The 14,999-nt window shown below is 39.7% G+C and overlaps 2 protein-coding genes across 6 annotated transcripts in view; both read right to left on the bottom strand.

Annotated features, from left to right (window-relative positions):
* Nucleotides 1-139: 139 nt before the first annotated feature.
* Nucleotides 140-9,572, bottom strand: LOC134625271 (cysteine protease atg4da-like). Of its 3 annotated transcripts, none has more exons than XM_063470482.1 (11): nucleotides 9,430-9,572; nucleotides 7,450-7,697; nucleotides 7,261-7,344; nucleotides 6,973-7,143; nucleotides 5,262-5,550; nucleotides 5,112-5,179; nucleotides 4,765-4,892; nucleotides 4,491-4,569; nucleotides 4,321-4,394; nucleotides 2,466-2,585; nucleotides 140-2,266 (listed from the first exon to the last, which is right to left on the bottom strand). In XM_063470482.1, exons 2-11 carry the CDS (start codon nucleotides 7,640-7,642, stop codon nucleotides 2,096-2,098), a joined length of 1,377 nt encoding a protein of 458 aa, XP_063326552.1. In that variant the 5' UTR covers nucleotides 7,643-7,697; nucleotides 9,430-9,572; the 3' UTR covers nucleotides 140-2,095. The 3 variants fall into 3 exon arrangements, with proteins under 3 accessions (XP_063326552.1, XP_065326504.1, XP_063326551.1); XM_065470432.1 differs by having other exon boundaries at nucleotides 6,973-7,146; nucleotides 7,450-7,551; XM_063470481.1 differs by having other exon boundaries at nucleotides 141-2,266; nucleotides 6,973-7,146.
* Nucleotides 9,573-9,728: 156 nt separating this feature from the next.
* The window catches only part of LOC134625931 (microtubule-associated serine/threonine-protein kinase 1-like), a 53,013-nt gene continuing 47,742 nt past the window's right edge, over nucleotides 9,729-14,999 (bottom strand). For all 3 annotated transcript variants that reach the window (XM_063471323.1, XM_063471324.1, XM_063471326.1), the window contains one exon: nucleotides 9,729-14,690. In XM_063471323.1, the coding sequence (XP_063327393.1) occupies nucleotides 13,084-14,690 (1,607 nt within the window). In that variant the 3' untranslated portion in view covers nucleotides 9,729-13,083. The remainder of the gene's footprint in view (nucleotides 14,691-14,999) is intronic.

Genomic DNA, 14,999 nt, shown 5'->3' with positions numbered 1-14,999 from the left:
AATCGTATTGGGTCAAACTGCATATTAAGATGAATAATATAGTTGTACTCTAAATAATTTGAATATACCATAAATAATTTAGATAAAGCAGGATCTCATGCTCTTCTGCTTTATGTAGGGACCATCTTCTTTTAATTTACCTTAATATTATTAGTTGTCATTATTCTAAAACGTGTATATGCACAGCACATACAAAAACACCTTAAAATCATGTAAATCATACTTATGAGCTTAAAAAAATGTTTCAACTGCTCATCAATCTTTTTAGCATAATCGAGAAGAATATTTACTGTCACATGGTGGAACCTAGCTGACATGTGACTGAGGAACTTAAGGAACGTGAGGTCATGACTGTGTCTTTAAGCTGGATTGGACACAATCCCATGCTAAGGTGCTCGGTATGGTAGTAAAAGGGAAAAACCCAAAGTAAGAGTCAGGTTGGACTTCTGAGGGATGAGCCTTCACTGGTTGGCCAAAAAGACTAGAGCTAACCACGTGGTAGGTTTTACAGGGATCTTGAGGTTACCACTCCCCCACTTTTGTGTAGTTTCACTCTTTGCAGCTGTACAAACTATGCCTAAATATAACTTGTCTTTTTGTCAAACATCCATGCAGTCACTGTAAAGGAAGAGAAGACTGCATCAGAATCCATAAATATCCATTATTTTAACTATAACATAATCAATACAAAAGTGTTTTATTTTAAGCCTCATGCACTCATTGAGGTGCAGCTGAAGCTGAACCAAGAACTGGCACACGTTCACATCAACACATGCTCCTTTGGATAGAAGGACAGAATCAAAACCAACATACAAGTCTGAAATGGTCTGGATGTTTTAGCTATGTTTTTTCTCCCAGTTCTTGGAGAAGGCCGCACAGGTATGCTCTGCTCTCCTGAGACCTTCCAGGACAGACTGAAATGGAAATATGTGGCTAGTAAAGGTGCCACCTGAGGGAACTGGAGGCCCCCTCCGGAAGACTGATGACTCATTGTCCTGGGTTATCACATACAGGGGAAGCAAACTGAAAAACAGCAGGGATTCTGCGCAACCATTACTACCTGAACTTTAGTACCGTTTGTATTGTATTACATGCAAGGGACTGAGTCAACATTGTCATGATGGCTGCTTAGAAAAGATGAGGGGGACAAAAACGCATTAATCAGATACATACTGACATGCAGACATTTTTTCCTCCTTTTGACCAAAACACTCTCTTCCCCTGACCAAACATGGTTGTTTCAGATGGCTGCCCCAAGATGATCCTGGTTCTGTGGGAAGCTTCTTCCTGTTAAAGGGGAGTTCTACCTCCCTATCATCACTAACCAGTTGCTTATCAAGGATTGTCATATCATTGTAGCTCTCTCTTATTGTGGGGTAATATATTACATTTTAAAGCTCCATGAGTTGACCATTGTTGTGAACTGAACTATATAAGCATCACTGAGACTGAAAACAATTATTCTTTCATGGCGATCCATCTTTTTTTGTTCTCGCTCCTCTTCTTAATCAAGCCTGATGTTTTCATAAGGTCAGTATAAACAGGAAATGCAGTAGTTAAAGTAAGAGTGCACTACAGTGAATACTTATTTCTTTTTCATAAATTAATTTTCTCATTCCTAATCTGTTTATTTAGATAGACTGCAAAAACAAGCCAACCTGTAACATTTTCAGTAAATCTCGCCATTTTCCAGTGAGAGTATCTCTATTTAACTTTTTAAAACCCATTCAAGAAAAATTAATCTATTCACTTGTGCGAAATCAATCACAGTCAGCTTGAAGTGTAGCACACAGGGCCATGACCTCATGGATATTTGGCTAATCTCAAGTCAATTAGAATGATGAGAGTTGATGAAATTATTAAAGCATATACCTCTAAAAAATAAAAAAATAAATACAAACTGCAATAAAATATAACATTCTCAGTACTGATGCATAACCACTTCCCATGAAACTGCTAAGGAGTCCATCTACCTCACTGTGTGTGAATGATGAGGACAATGTTCTTTATGCTCAGTAATTTTCAAAAAGTGCAAAATGCTATGTTGAAAATTCAGTGAAGGACCTCCATCAGGGCAGAGATGATCTTTTTATGTTTACAATAGAACAAACTCGTCCATGCTGTTGCTTGTATCAACTCTTCCCAGTTGGGTCTTCCTCTGTAGGAAGGTGACGCTGTGCGTGGGTGTGTTTGCTCTCGCTTCCTCCCGTGTTTTTCCTTCTTCAAATATAAACATGGGATAAGTCTCTGCAGACGCTGAGACAGCCTGTGGGAGACAGAAGGTGAACTAGAACTAATAACAATAAGCAGTGGAGAGTAGAATAATTCCTTCAAATTAACTTGATTGTTTTTTTGTTTTGTTTTGTAAAAAAGGACAAAACAAATTTAGATCAGGTCTAACACAAATCATATTTCATGTAATAAAAGGCTCCTGGAACAGAAGCCCAAATTATCCATGCACATACCTCATTAACACTTGCGCACAACGACTCAAACTCCATTTGTCCTTTTGCATAAAATCCGATGGTGCAGCTGGGGTCCATGCGAGAGAAAGACATTTTCCTGGGATTCTTACAGTGAAACGACTGCAAGCAGTGGGGACAGAAATGGGATCACACACAAATCTCATTAGGCTCAGAGGAGAAACTCCAAAACGTCTCATATTGACGATTCAACAAACACGTGGATATTTGTACACCAGGTGGTGCTACTGCAGCTGCCAGGTTTTAACAGAAGTCATTACTTCATAGACAAAATGGGCATCCAGTCCATATACCGAGAGTGCATGAAAACATGCTAGCAAGGATGTAAGTAGAGAAGTTAACCGTTTATCCTTTTAGTTAAGCGCCAACACAGCATGGCCCAAGATATGGAAGAAAGTTAAAAGAATTCAACCGATTCTGATTGTGTCAGAATCCAGGCCACTGACTGAAAGATATCCGACTCTAACAAGTTAATAATAAACCTTTTGTCAACAAAGTATAACCCGGGTAAACTGAAAAGCAAATATGATCTATATAGTGAGTGTGATGCAAAAAATACAATAAAATTACATTTTTTTAATTTTTAAAAAGGGTATAGATATATCAGTCTTATCCAGTGTAATGAAGACAGAAATTGTGGAACATGTTTTCTTCTTTCAATGTAAAACATGAATATGAATTTTGGAATGATTTTTAAAACTGGCTTCACTTGGAATAATACGAGTATGTGAGTAGAACTGGGGTAACTGGACGGGTAATTAATCTGATTTATGCAAGCACAATATTTTTTGTAGAAATTGAAACACGCAAAGTTCAAGTGGACCGAAGAAAGTTCTCAAAATATTTTCTAGATTTCTTTGACGGACTCACATATGCTTCTGTTTTATTATCATTTATTTAGTCGTCCACTTCTTGTCTCAACACCAGGGTATGGTTCTTCTTCTCTTCAAGAGCCCTGAAGTGTTTGCATATTGCATTAATTAAAAGAAAACATCACTGTGTCGTTATAACCCCAAGGTGGCATGCCTTTCAGTCTGCGAACACTGACTTGAACCCAACCTCATCCCTGTTGTCCATCTTCGTGCTTTTATTTTTACTCAGTTTTAGTCCTTGCTCACTAAAAGCTCAGCATCTAAGTGCTACTTTTGGATGCGCCCTTGTCACAATGGGTCGCTACAGCAAGTAGCGCCACATGTTGGATTTTTACCTGACAAAACCCTGAAGGCATTTGTGTCTCTGACTGAAATTAAAAGTGCAATCTTTTGCTTGCCAGGTAAACATATGAACAACTATACTATGGAAAAACTTCAAAAAAGTCATAATTGAATGGTTTTTATTCAAAGACATAAATAAACTTTAAAATATTTCATACAGTGTTCCGGTTTAAAATTAATTCAAATGACCTATAAGGAACACGCAGTGATACTGATGAAGGAGTAATTTGAGGGTTCATCTTACACCTGGTGTTCCGCAAAGTTGCTGAGCCAGTTATACTTGTTACCCTTTTAAAAACCAGCCTAGATTTTGAAAGGTTTCACAGGCAAACAATACATAGCAAAGTAATCTGTGAAACACATGAACATTTCTTGAGATTAATATTGATATCAATTTTGAAAGCAGGAATTTTGTGCTTTCAAATTGGAAATGGTGCGAGCTTTTTATTTATTTTTCAACAGAAATGTTTAGAATCCATTTGACTTTGGCACAAGCAGAGGACCGAGTCAGTGGAAAAGAGGTACTGTAGAGCTGTGGTGGCATGTCTCACCTTACTTAAAAGCGATCACAAGAGGAAACAAAACAGAAAGCCAGAAAGAAGAAGAGAAATGGTTGCTCATACCTCCAAGGGAAAGTTCTTGGTTACATCCACTGTGGGCTGACAGTAGTGAGGGTCCAAGTAGAGCAGATGGTCATCTTTTGTACAAACGTGCCAGAGGAAGAAAGAAAATGTAAGGATGGACATGAAATGGCTCAACACAATAATCATAACACACAATTTACTGGGCTTACCCTGGAAGCCAACGAAGAACAAAGAGTGCTTTGGTTTGCCGCCAATGATCCCGATGCAGCACTCCAACATCAAGAGTTTCTGTTTGAAAGACAAAAGGAATGGAGGAGTTTTTCCATTCAGAGATCCAGTTTTGCTTTAAAAAAAAAAACAAAACAAAAACAACCCCCCCCCCCCGAAAATATTCACAAACAAAAGCCTTACTGTACTTAGAGACATATCTCTAAGTTCAGTAAGGCACCCAGATTACATTACGTAAAAATACTGGTTCTGTACTTTGACACTGGTGATGTAGGACGGATTGAGATCTTGTCCGCCAAGACGCACAGGAACCAGGATGAGGACAGATTTCCAGTGCTGAGGGATAGGCCGTTCGCACAACTTCCTCACATCCTGCAGGTAGACTGAACGAAGAAGGAAAGAGACATCTAAAGTCCATTCGACTCACTGAATCTTTTCAACACCAATTTAAGCTCTTAAAAACAAACAACAAAAACCCACATTTTTTTTTTTTTTTTTTTTTTTTTTTAAAGGATCAACTTTTTTAAAGAGTTTATCCACAATCTCCTCTTCTTAAAAAATAAAATATGTTGTGTTGCAAACACTATAAAGATAACACTCACTGGTGCAATCTTGTGCTACATACACAACTAGATCGGGAAGGTCCACTACTGAAGCTTCCACAGCTTTCCTGAAACAGAATGACCTTCACTGTTAGAGATGATAAACGTTTTAGTTCGACTGGTCTCTTACATCATCAATTTAAGTCTCACCGGAGGATATGTGCTGCAATGGACGGACCATACCAGTCCCCAGCCTTCTTCCCTGAGCTTTTGCCCAGTTCTACAAGCCGATGTATGCCAAAGGGAGCTGTGGGGTTGTCTGCAAACCAGCGTAAAATCCTTCTGTGTGTACCCTCCACGGGTCTATCCAGGATGGACCCCCAGCTCGAATGTCGACTTCTCTTGCTTTCCCTTTCACTCGAACTAAATCCATCGTTCACAGAGTGAATCAGGTCCATGTCATCTTTGACAACACGTTGGTTCCCAGACCAGGTGCAACCTTAAAAAAAAAAAAAAAGAAAGAAAGAAAGACAGCCGTTATTGCAGAGTTTGTATATTTGTTTCACTGAGAAGTAAAATGCAGTTTTCCACTGTTCTCATCTGTGACAAAATGATTTTCATTTCCGATGAGTTTTTTTCTTAAGATTTTTGTTTTGCCATACTGTAAAATGTTATTGAGCTATATACCATTCTACCTACTGTATGTTCATTATTTGTTGTGTTTAACTTGATGTGATTTAAAATTCTGTAACAAAACTTCTAAAGATGGGGCAAATGAAAAATACCTCATTGTGTACACAGACAACTTTGTTTAATTTCCTATAGCTCACTATGGTAGAATAGAGTTAAACTGTAAAATAAGCATATAGCATTTATTTCAGAGGAATTGCAGTCACTTTTATGCACCGTTTCCCATTTGCAGGTGCTCAAATGTAACTGGACAATTAAATCTAAGGCTGCGTCATGGTGCTTTACCAGTTTAGTAGATGTCAGCAGGTGATTCCCATCGTGGCATGAAAGCTGCTAAAACTGTGAACCCCAACATACTAAACAGTCAAAGGAGATTCCAGTGCAAGTTAAGCAAACAGTCCATCCAAAAACAAACCAATCAGAAAGACCGCACAAATCAAATCAACATTTACATTCTGACGAAATACATAAGTACAACTTTCCTAGCGTTAAAAAAATAAATAAATAAAAAAAAAAAAAATGCAAAAATGATGGAGCATCATTTCAGGACAAAGCAAAACTTCTTTAGGCCACACAGCCAAGTAAAGAACATTCGGCAGGAGGCAGCCATGAATGAACTGATTCTTCATGTTTTGGAGAAATGAGACTAAAATTAGACTCATAATCTGAATCACACAACATCCTTTTGTAAACCACAGAGCAGTCAGCACGATGTTTTGGCATGCTTGGCTTCCACTGGTGCTGGATCACTAGTGTTTATGGGTGATCACGGAAGACAGATGCATCTGGATGAAATCTGAAGTACATAGAGCTAAACTTTCTTCCCAGATTCAGCCAACTGCAGCAAAGCTGAATGGACAGTGTTTTCAAATAGCACAGATGGACAATGACCTAAAACACACTGTTAAAAATACTTCAGAAACGTTTAAAGGCAAAGACATAAAATACTCAACAATGGCTGAGTGGATCACCTGAGCAACTCAAAACAATCGAGCTGAATTTTACCTGCCAAAGACAGAAGTGAAGGCACAAAGAGGAACAACTGAAAACAGCAATAAAAGGCCTAAAAAGAAGGAACCCGCTGTTTAGTGTACCTGACTTTAGATTTCAGAGAAATATTGACTGCAAGTAAAGCCAGTCTGTTTGAATGAAAATGAAAATAATCTCTTGATGTCTTGTCTTGTTGATCAGACTATGTATGTGATACTGTAGCAGGACTGTGTGTAATCACCTGGTGGCATCAGGTGCAGTAGCAGGCCCTGTGCCAGCAGCATCTGGCTGGAGCGTAGAACACAACCCCAACCGCTGTCGGTGGTCAGAGAGGAGCCGGGGAGCGGACGGAAACCCCGTCTGTATGTAAACCACAGGAGCGATGCAAAGCAGCGACGGAAATGCCGTTGATCTACTGCAACAATTACAGAGGCGCAATTACAATTTTCTCCATTGCTTTTACAGTCACATGACCGATCGTTTCAGGGTTTACACGGGACAAATGCTCTACTCCTACAAAATGCCTCACCTTCATCTTTGAGCTCATAGGATTTCCCCAGCATGAACACAGGAGAGCGCTTGCTAAATTTAGATTTTTGCTTCAAGGTCCAGCCTGAAAGGGAAAAACGGTAACTGTTTACTTTCAAAAAACAAAGAGGACAAGCAGGTCTGCTCACCACATCACTTAATTTCAGTCTCTGACAGAAAAAGAACTGACCGTATTTGACGCTGTTCCATGCTGAGACCAACTTGTCTTTGAATCTGCCTGTGTCCTCTGCCTCCTGGTCATCCCTGCTCTCTTCTAGGCCCTGGGACACAGCTGATTCAGTAGAGAAAAAGACCCAATCATCCATGAGGTCATCAGCAGCAGACTGACCCACAAACTGAGCAGAGGAGGTGCTAGGATTCATAACATGTAGAGATGACCACGATGGAGCAAGAATTGCTCATTATCATCACAGCAGCCTACACACAGAGAAAAAAATAATAATAGCCCAGTTAAATACATATGACGCAATCAGCAATGGATGATGCACCCAAATGCAATAATTATAGAATGTATTTTTGCAACACATAAAACTCTACTAGCAGATCTCAGAAGCTAATGTTACACTCAGCAAAGCCATTAATGATCCGTGTCAGTAAGGAAAAAGAAAGCACGTGACGGCACCCTGTGACTCAAGGAATTTCAGATATGCCTATTAAACTGCAGCAGGAGACTTGCTGGTTTCTTATTTTAACTAACATTTGGCCACCAACTCTGAAATTTTAGAAAACGGATTTTGGCAAAGTGCTGCATTTACATATTCATGTAATATGTGCGGCTAGGTGAGTAAACAAAGTGTAAAAGTCCCAAGACAACAGTGTAAAAATTTGCACAACAAGCAAAATGAAGTAAATTATCAGAAACAAATGTGCTTGTACTGTTCACAATTTGACACAGTGACTGATATATTTTCATGTTCTGAATCATGGGTCAGTTTTCCAGCCTAGCCTTACACTAAAAGCTTGTTTTTTCCCCCCCTCAGTGGAGATCATCCTTGATTTTTCTTTTACTCTGGGAGTAGGCTTAATCTATGTCTGTGAAACTGGCTGTATGAGTTTGTTAATACTAATGTTAATTTGTTAATCAATGAGTTGATGAAATTGAGTTGGTGCTGTTAGCAGAACTTCATAAACAGATCAGTAGCTTAGTTTTGTGCCCCTCCAGTTCAGGCTAAGGGCCTCCTCAGATGGGGAACAACATAAAACTTGAGATAAAAATGATGTAGGAAACGAAACAACACAATGCCAACTGAAAAAAAGGGTAATTATTTTGACCTCTTAGCCTTCTATATTTCAGTTGAATGTGTGTATTTCACAGTTACTTTCAAACAGAACCATTTAAAAAAAAAGGGGCATCAAACATAAGGCCCAGGGGCCAGAATCGACCCACAAGAGGCTCCAGTCCAGGTAACTGGACACCTTTGAACAATGTGAAAAAGTGCATGGATTTTGGACTTTTAATTGTATTTTCATGAGTTTTACGTTTGATCTTACTGACAAAAGACACCCCCGCTCCCCCACAATGCCTTTCATGCTACACCAAAGTAGTTAAGTAAACAATTAAATAAGAGAAAACATACCGTTTTTTAGTATCTACTATAGAGATGTCTTGTTTTTTGTGTTTTGTATTTTCTGTAAATGAACAAAACAACTGAGACATACATCCTGTTAAATTGCACCTTTTTTTCTTAAATCATGGGCCTCTCGGGGATTAAATGTCTAGTTAAATGTCTTTGCACTCAGAGAAAGTTAAGTTTCACTGGTCTGGCCCACTTAAGGTCAAAGTGAGCTGTATTTGGCCCGGATGATGTAAAAGTTTGACATCCATGATCTACGAGTTTTAGTTAGTAGTCTCTCTCTTCGGTCGTTGAGTTCAAACGTCTCACAATTGAAATACTTCAGAAGTCCGGTAAAGCTTGGGAAACTGGTTTAATACTGAACAGCTTATTATGATGTGCTCACGTGTTTTTTTAAATTTTAAAGAAGCATTAAGTCTTTAAGTTCGAATACTTAAATTGTAACGTTACCTTCCATAGGCGAGTAGCACGGAATCAAACTAGTTTACAGTGAACTACAGCGCTGTGTGAATACACCAGTGACACCTCTGTCAAACAAAATTAAGCGTATTAACACATAAATAAATAAATTTTACCTTCATTTTGGTGTCATTCTACCTCCGGTGATAAGAATGAGTCCGTGAGCAAATGTGAATGAAGTGTGCCGGTCTGTTTTCGTTTTGTTGGGCTCAGTTTTGCTCGGTCTTCGAACTCTTCGAACAGCAGCGGTCAAGTGAAGTTGCGCTCACTTCCTGTTTATACAGGTCACGTGTTGTCACTCCTGTGATTGGCCAACGGAGGACCAATAACAGTGAGACCCGACTCTCAGGGCGGACGTTCATGTTAGACTCAAAAAGTGAGACAAAACAAGTATTTTTTGCATTTTATTCTGCACTATAGGCTTTTTTATTTTATTTTTTTATTTTAGTTTGTTTGTTTTTGCATTGTTTTTTTTTACGACAGTGGCTATTAGGTATGTAACAATGTAATGGACAACAATAGTCTGAGAAAGCAAAGTTCTCGTAAACACGCCTAACACTTGGACAAAAATAGATGTGACAGCAACATCACAGCTTCCGACTTAATAGAAAGACTAGTCAAAACTGCACAGGATGGGCTAGCCACATAGATTTGGTAAATTTCTCATTCTAAACGTAATCAGCGTCAGAACATGAACTAATATTAGTAGTAAATCAGAATTTTAAATAAATACAAAGTTACTAAATACAGCAAATAGAAAAAAATATAAGAAAAAATAAAAACGTTTGACACAACATAAAGTGCATTTTTTCCTCACATCACACAGAAACCACCACTGTTTAATGTCTAAACATCTAAACGTCATACAAGTCTGATTCAAAGATGTTCATCATTAATCAATCAGAACTATAATGTGTGGGTTAGAAAGATCCACAGGCAGAAGATAGACTGCTCATTAAATGTTCACTAGTTTTTTTGTGTACCTCAGGTCCTCTGGTGTCAAGTTAGTTCATCCACAAGGTGGCAGTCTAAACCAGGTCTTGGACCTGGAGTCCAAAATCTATCAAGATCACTTGAACACACAACAATAAACATCACCTTAACACTAAAATCCTCTTGACAGATCTACTCCTGTGTACAACCTACTACGGTTTCACTGACGAGGATGCTCAGTTTTATGGAACTGGGCACTTTTGGATTGCATATTGTTACACATTTAATTACAAAAACCCCAACAAAAACATCACATTATCCCTAAATGAAAACACTGGCACTTTCCTTCACACCTATTACACTATAAACTGTACTTCTGCATAAATAACAAAGAGCGAGTGAAACTGCAAAATCTCCTCTAAGTTGTACTTTCATTACGCCTCTGTCTCCACTTTGTCTCCATACCACACTCTGAGCACACTTATATATTCACTTAATAGGTTAAAATATGTAATTGCACATTTCACTATGACCAGCAGAGACAGCTATTTAAACCAAATGCTTGACTTATTGCAACCCTTTCCCCTTATTTTTTTTCTCATCTAGAGCACAATGTAAATGTAATATTGAGGACACACACAGAGAAAAACATCATTAACACATTGCATAGCGTCCCAGTGCAAGATCACCTCACCAGTGTCTCAAAATCCAGCCCTTAAACACATCTGGAACAAACAAGCTGATCCCCATTCCAGTTCAGTCACTGCAAGCATTTTTGTATCTTGGTCCAGAGTTCAGGATTGTTTGACCCCCCCAGTGCACAACATATGAAAAACCTTTCTGTGCCTGATCCCTTTTAGTAACTAAAGACTAAAGAAAATACAGTTCGTGTCATACTGAACTAAATGATAGAGCCGATGTAATGTAATGCCCATTTAAATGAGGCATGTGTGCCAAAATTATGTTCACATGCTCACTGCTTATGTTTGCTTAACATGTCAAGTTATGTTTGAAAACAGAAGGCGGTGACCGAAGATGCTTTCCATGTGAGGCAAATGTATTAACAGTCCAGGTCTCTAAAAACAGAAATACAAAACGTAGAAACCAGCATACAGTTAGGTCCATAAGTTTTTGGGACATTTTCAAACACAACTGAAGTGAATGATTGCAGATTTCTTTTATAGGAACCCTTTTGTGAAGGTTGTCAAAGCCTACAAATATGAAATACAGAAGGATCAGAATAATCAATAAAGAAAAATAAGGAGAAAAAGAGAAACATCTCCTGATCTGAAGCACACCACATCATCCGTCAAACATGGTGGAGGCAGTGTTATGGCATGGACATGTTTAGCTGTCAGTGGAACTGAGGCACTAATGTTTATTGATGATGTGACCGTTGAAAGAAGAAGCAGGATGCATTTAGTGAAGTGTACAGGACTATGCTTTCTGCTCGGTTTCAGACAAACACTGCAAAACTGATCAGACAGCTCTTCACGGTGCAGCTGGATAATGACCTAAAGCAAACTGCAAAATAAACCCAAGAATTTCTAAAAGCAAAGAAATAGGAGATGCAGACAGACCCATAAACATGCAGCAACTGAAGGCAGATGCAGTAAGGGTCTAGCAGAGCATCTGAAACAGCATTTGCTGGTGTCAGCGGGATCGCAAAAGATTTTCATCTAAATATTAAAAACAATCCTGATTTTTAAAACTATGCTAGTTTGTTTAATTAATTTTGAACCTCTGAAACTTGGGGACTGTGTATAAAAACGCCTATAACACAGTTAATGCAAAATCTGTGCTAAACCATCTTAAAATCCACTGTGTTGGTGTGCAGAGGTAAAAATATTTTTTTAAATGCGTTTTTGTCCAAAATGTTATTGACCTAACTGTACTCAAAAAACCTAAATAAAAATTGTTTAAATATTAAAAGAAAAGCATAAATGAAAGGCAAAATTAATTTAAAATAAATAAATAAATAACATGAAATGTAAACCCAAGTGTAAAAAATAAATTGATCAAACTTCACAAATAGAAACAAACAGCAACCGAGTAAACAAGCAGTAAGAAAATTTTCACAGGAGACTTGACAAAAACTATGAAACGCCTCAGATTTGGCTAAAAGCAAACATAATTTGTTGGGTCTCTAAAAGTTATTTAAAATTATCAGCTGTTTGGAAGGACCTTACGCAGATTGTTCCAGAGCCTGAGATCCATAACAGAAAGTAATCTTCAACATATCGTGGAGCTGACTCACAATAAAAATGCTATTACATAAGAGCATTTAAAAATCAATTCTGTCTTTCACAGTTTTTTCTTCCTGCTACAAGTTAAGTCTTTGAAACAACATAAAAAAATATTTAGTCACATGTCAAATCGACACACACGGCGAACACGTGAACATAATTTTGGCACTACTGGACCCCCATACCAGGATAACAGACTCCGACCTGTCTGCGCATGTGGCTGTGTTCAGTTGAAAAGTTGTTCACAGTGTTCTCTACCTTAAGGTCTGCTGTATAATTTAAATTTTTTTTAAATATTCTTTCATTTCCCATGTACAGTGTTAGACATGCATTCAGACATATGCATTTGTTTGTACTATATACAACATAATGTGATGAACATACAGTACATACACAGGTCTACATTAGGACACCATGTGCACACGTTTTCCAGCAGGAGCCAGCTGATGCAACTTTGTTCTGTCATCTTTTTTGGTCTTTTTTTCAGCATGTCTCTCCATTTACATTTTGTGTAAATTCATGATATGTTAGCTTGATGCTACAGTTAAAAAGGCATTGCATGGGACAATCGCACTCCCTCTGAAGCTCTTATCATGAGTGATGCTTAGAGCTGCGAATGTTTCCTTTATCAGATTGGATAGTGCTGGCTGCTGTCTGAGCCCCCCGGCGGAGACTGACAGACGAAGCTTCTCCTTTTCCTGCAGCGCTTCCCCGCTTCTCCTCGCCAGACTTGGATATGTCTTTTACCTTGCCTCCCTCTTGTGATCCTCCCTTCATAGGCCCGAGGACTGTTTTGGCCACGCTTGTGAGCTGGGTAACAAAGCTGGCTTTATCCCCCGGAGACATGGGCCGTGACTTGCTCGAGGCGGGTGAGGCTGCATTCGAGGAAGGCGACATGGGGTTCTCCTCCAGCACCTCCAGGTGTTGTCTCTCCTCCTTGACTCCTCTGTTTGTTGGCTTCTCCTCTTTGCATCTGGCTGCAGCGTGGGCTTGACCCTGGCTTGGAATTACAGGTGTAGGTCCTTTGAGCTTGGTGGTATCACTTGCTTTATCGCTTGCTCCTTTCTCTATCATGTCTGTACCTTTACGCTGCTTGAGGTGCTCTGTAGGTGCTTTCTGAAAGGTCCCTTTGTGTGCAGTTGAAAGGCCTTTTGCTTTCTCCTCAGTCTTCTCCTGAGCTTTTGTTGCAGGTCCACTATCTATTTGTGCACTTTGCTGCTTGGTGTCTTGCTTTAGCAGGCCCTTTGATGTGCCTGACGGAGACATTTTCTCACTGGGTTTACTCTTAAAAGTTGCTGCCTCAGAACCGGAAAGGCTTGAACTTGGAGCTTTGATCCCAGAACCAGGCTTAACCTCTGAAGATGAAGCACTGGACTTGATTTCAGCTGCAACTCCACATCCATGACTCTTTGCAACCTCAGCAGGAAGTAACGTTTTACATGTGTCAACGACGCTCGTCTTAGACTCTGCTTTAGAAGCTGCACTCTCAGTTTGTGACCCAGCAAGCTCAGACTCTGTGGTTTGGACTTCTTTCTCTCTTGCTGTTAAGAGTGTGTCACGGCTGAGTGGCGATTCCTGCCTTCCCAGACGTCTCACAGGCTTTAGGCCTCCAACCTCCCCTCCCATAGGAGGAGAGGGGGAGGATGATGATGAAGGAGATGGGGGAGCGGGTCCGTTCTCTCCTTCCATCTCTAGCAGACTTTGTAGACTGTGCTCACAGTGGAAGGACTCTCTCCTGTAGTCCCCGTGTGTCACCTCCAGGCTATGCTTGCGTAATGACACCCCGCCTGTCAGAGGAGAGGGCGATGATGATGATGAAGATGAAGAAGGCAAAATCTGTGCTCCTAGCTTCTCTGCAGACTGCACCCGCTGCAGCAAAGGGGACCTGGGTGGCTCCGCACTCTTGGGACGTGGGCGGGCAACAGGAGGTGAGGAGTGCAGCTTGGCAGGAAACATCTGCGTGGTATTGGAGCTCCCTACCGTGTGCCCAGTGAGAGGTGGAGGAGAGGAGGTGGTCGGGGATGGGGTGTGAGCCAGGGGAGACAATGGGATGTTGCCAGCAGATTTGCAGCGAGCCGAGCGGTACTGCCGGTGAAGTTTGGGAGACAGCCCATGTAGGGAGCTGGGTCTCATGTGGTGAGTGGTTGCAGGTGAGTTAGGGGTGCTGGAGGCCGGTGAGCTGCTCTGGGATGATGTACCTGAGGAAAAAGAAGGAAATTTGAATATTTTTTTCCCAACACAATGAAATGAATATGTGTGTGTTTTCTACTCATGTGTCTTGAGTTGTAGGCTAAATTATATAAAGTATAAGTGTGATGAAACACATGAAACATACTTGCAATGTTAAAATAGAAAGAGCAGTGAAACGCAGCTCTTTCACCTTATTTTTTCTCAAAACAAAGTTTCTTTTGAACATTATATATGCTTCCCTTAGGCAATATTACTAGAAAACACTCCATATATTTTAATTTCTATGCAGATGATATCCAGTTTTATGTATTCATTAA

This window comes from Pelmatolapia mariae, linkage group LG4 (assembly GCF_036321145.2).
Source record: "Pelmatolapia mariae isolate MD_Pm_ZW linkage group LG4, Pm_UMD_F_2, whole genome shotgun sequence".
In the NCBI taxonomy this organism is placed as follows: Eukaryota; Metazoa; Chordata; class Actinopteri; order Cichliformes; family Cichlidae; genus Pelmatolapia; species Pelmatolapia mariae.
This window is presented reverse-complemented; position numbering and strand designations above follow the sequence as displayed.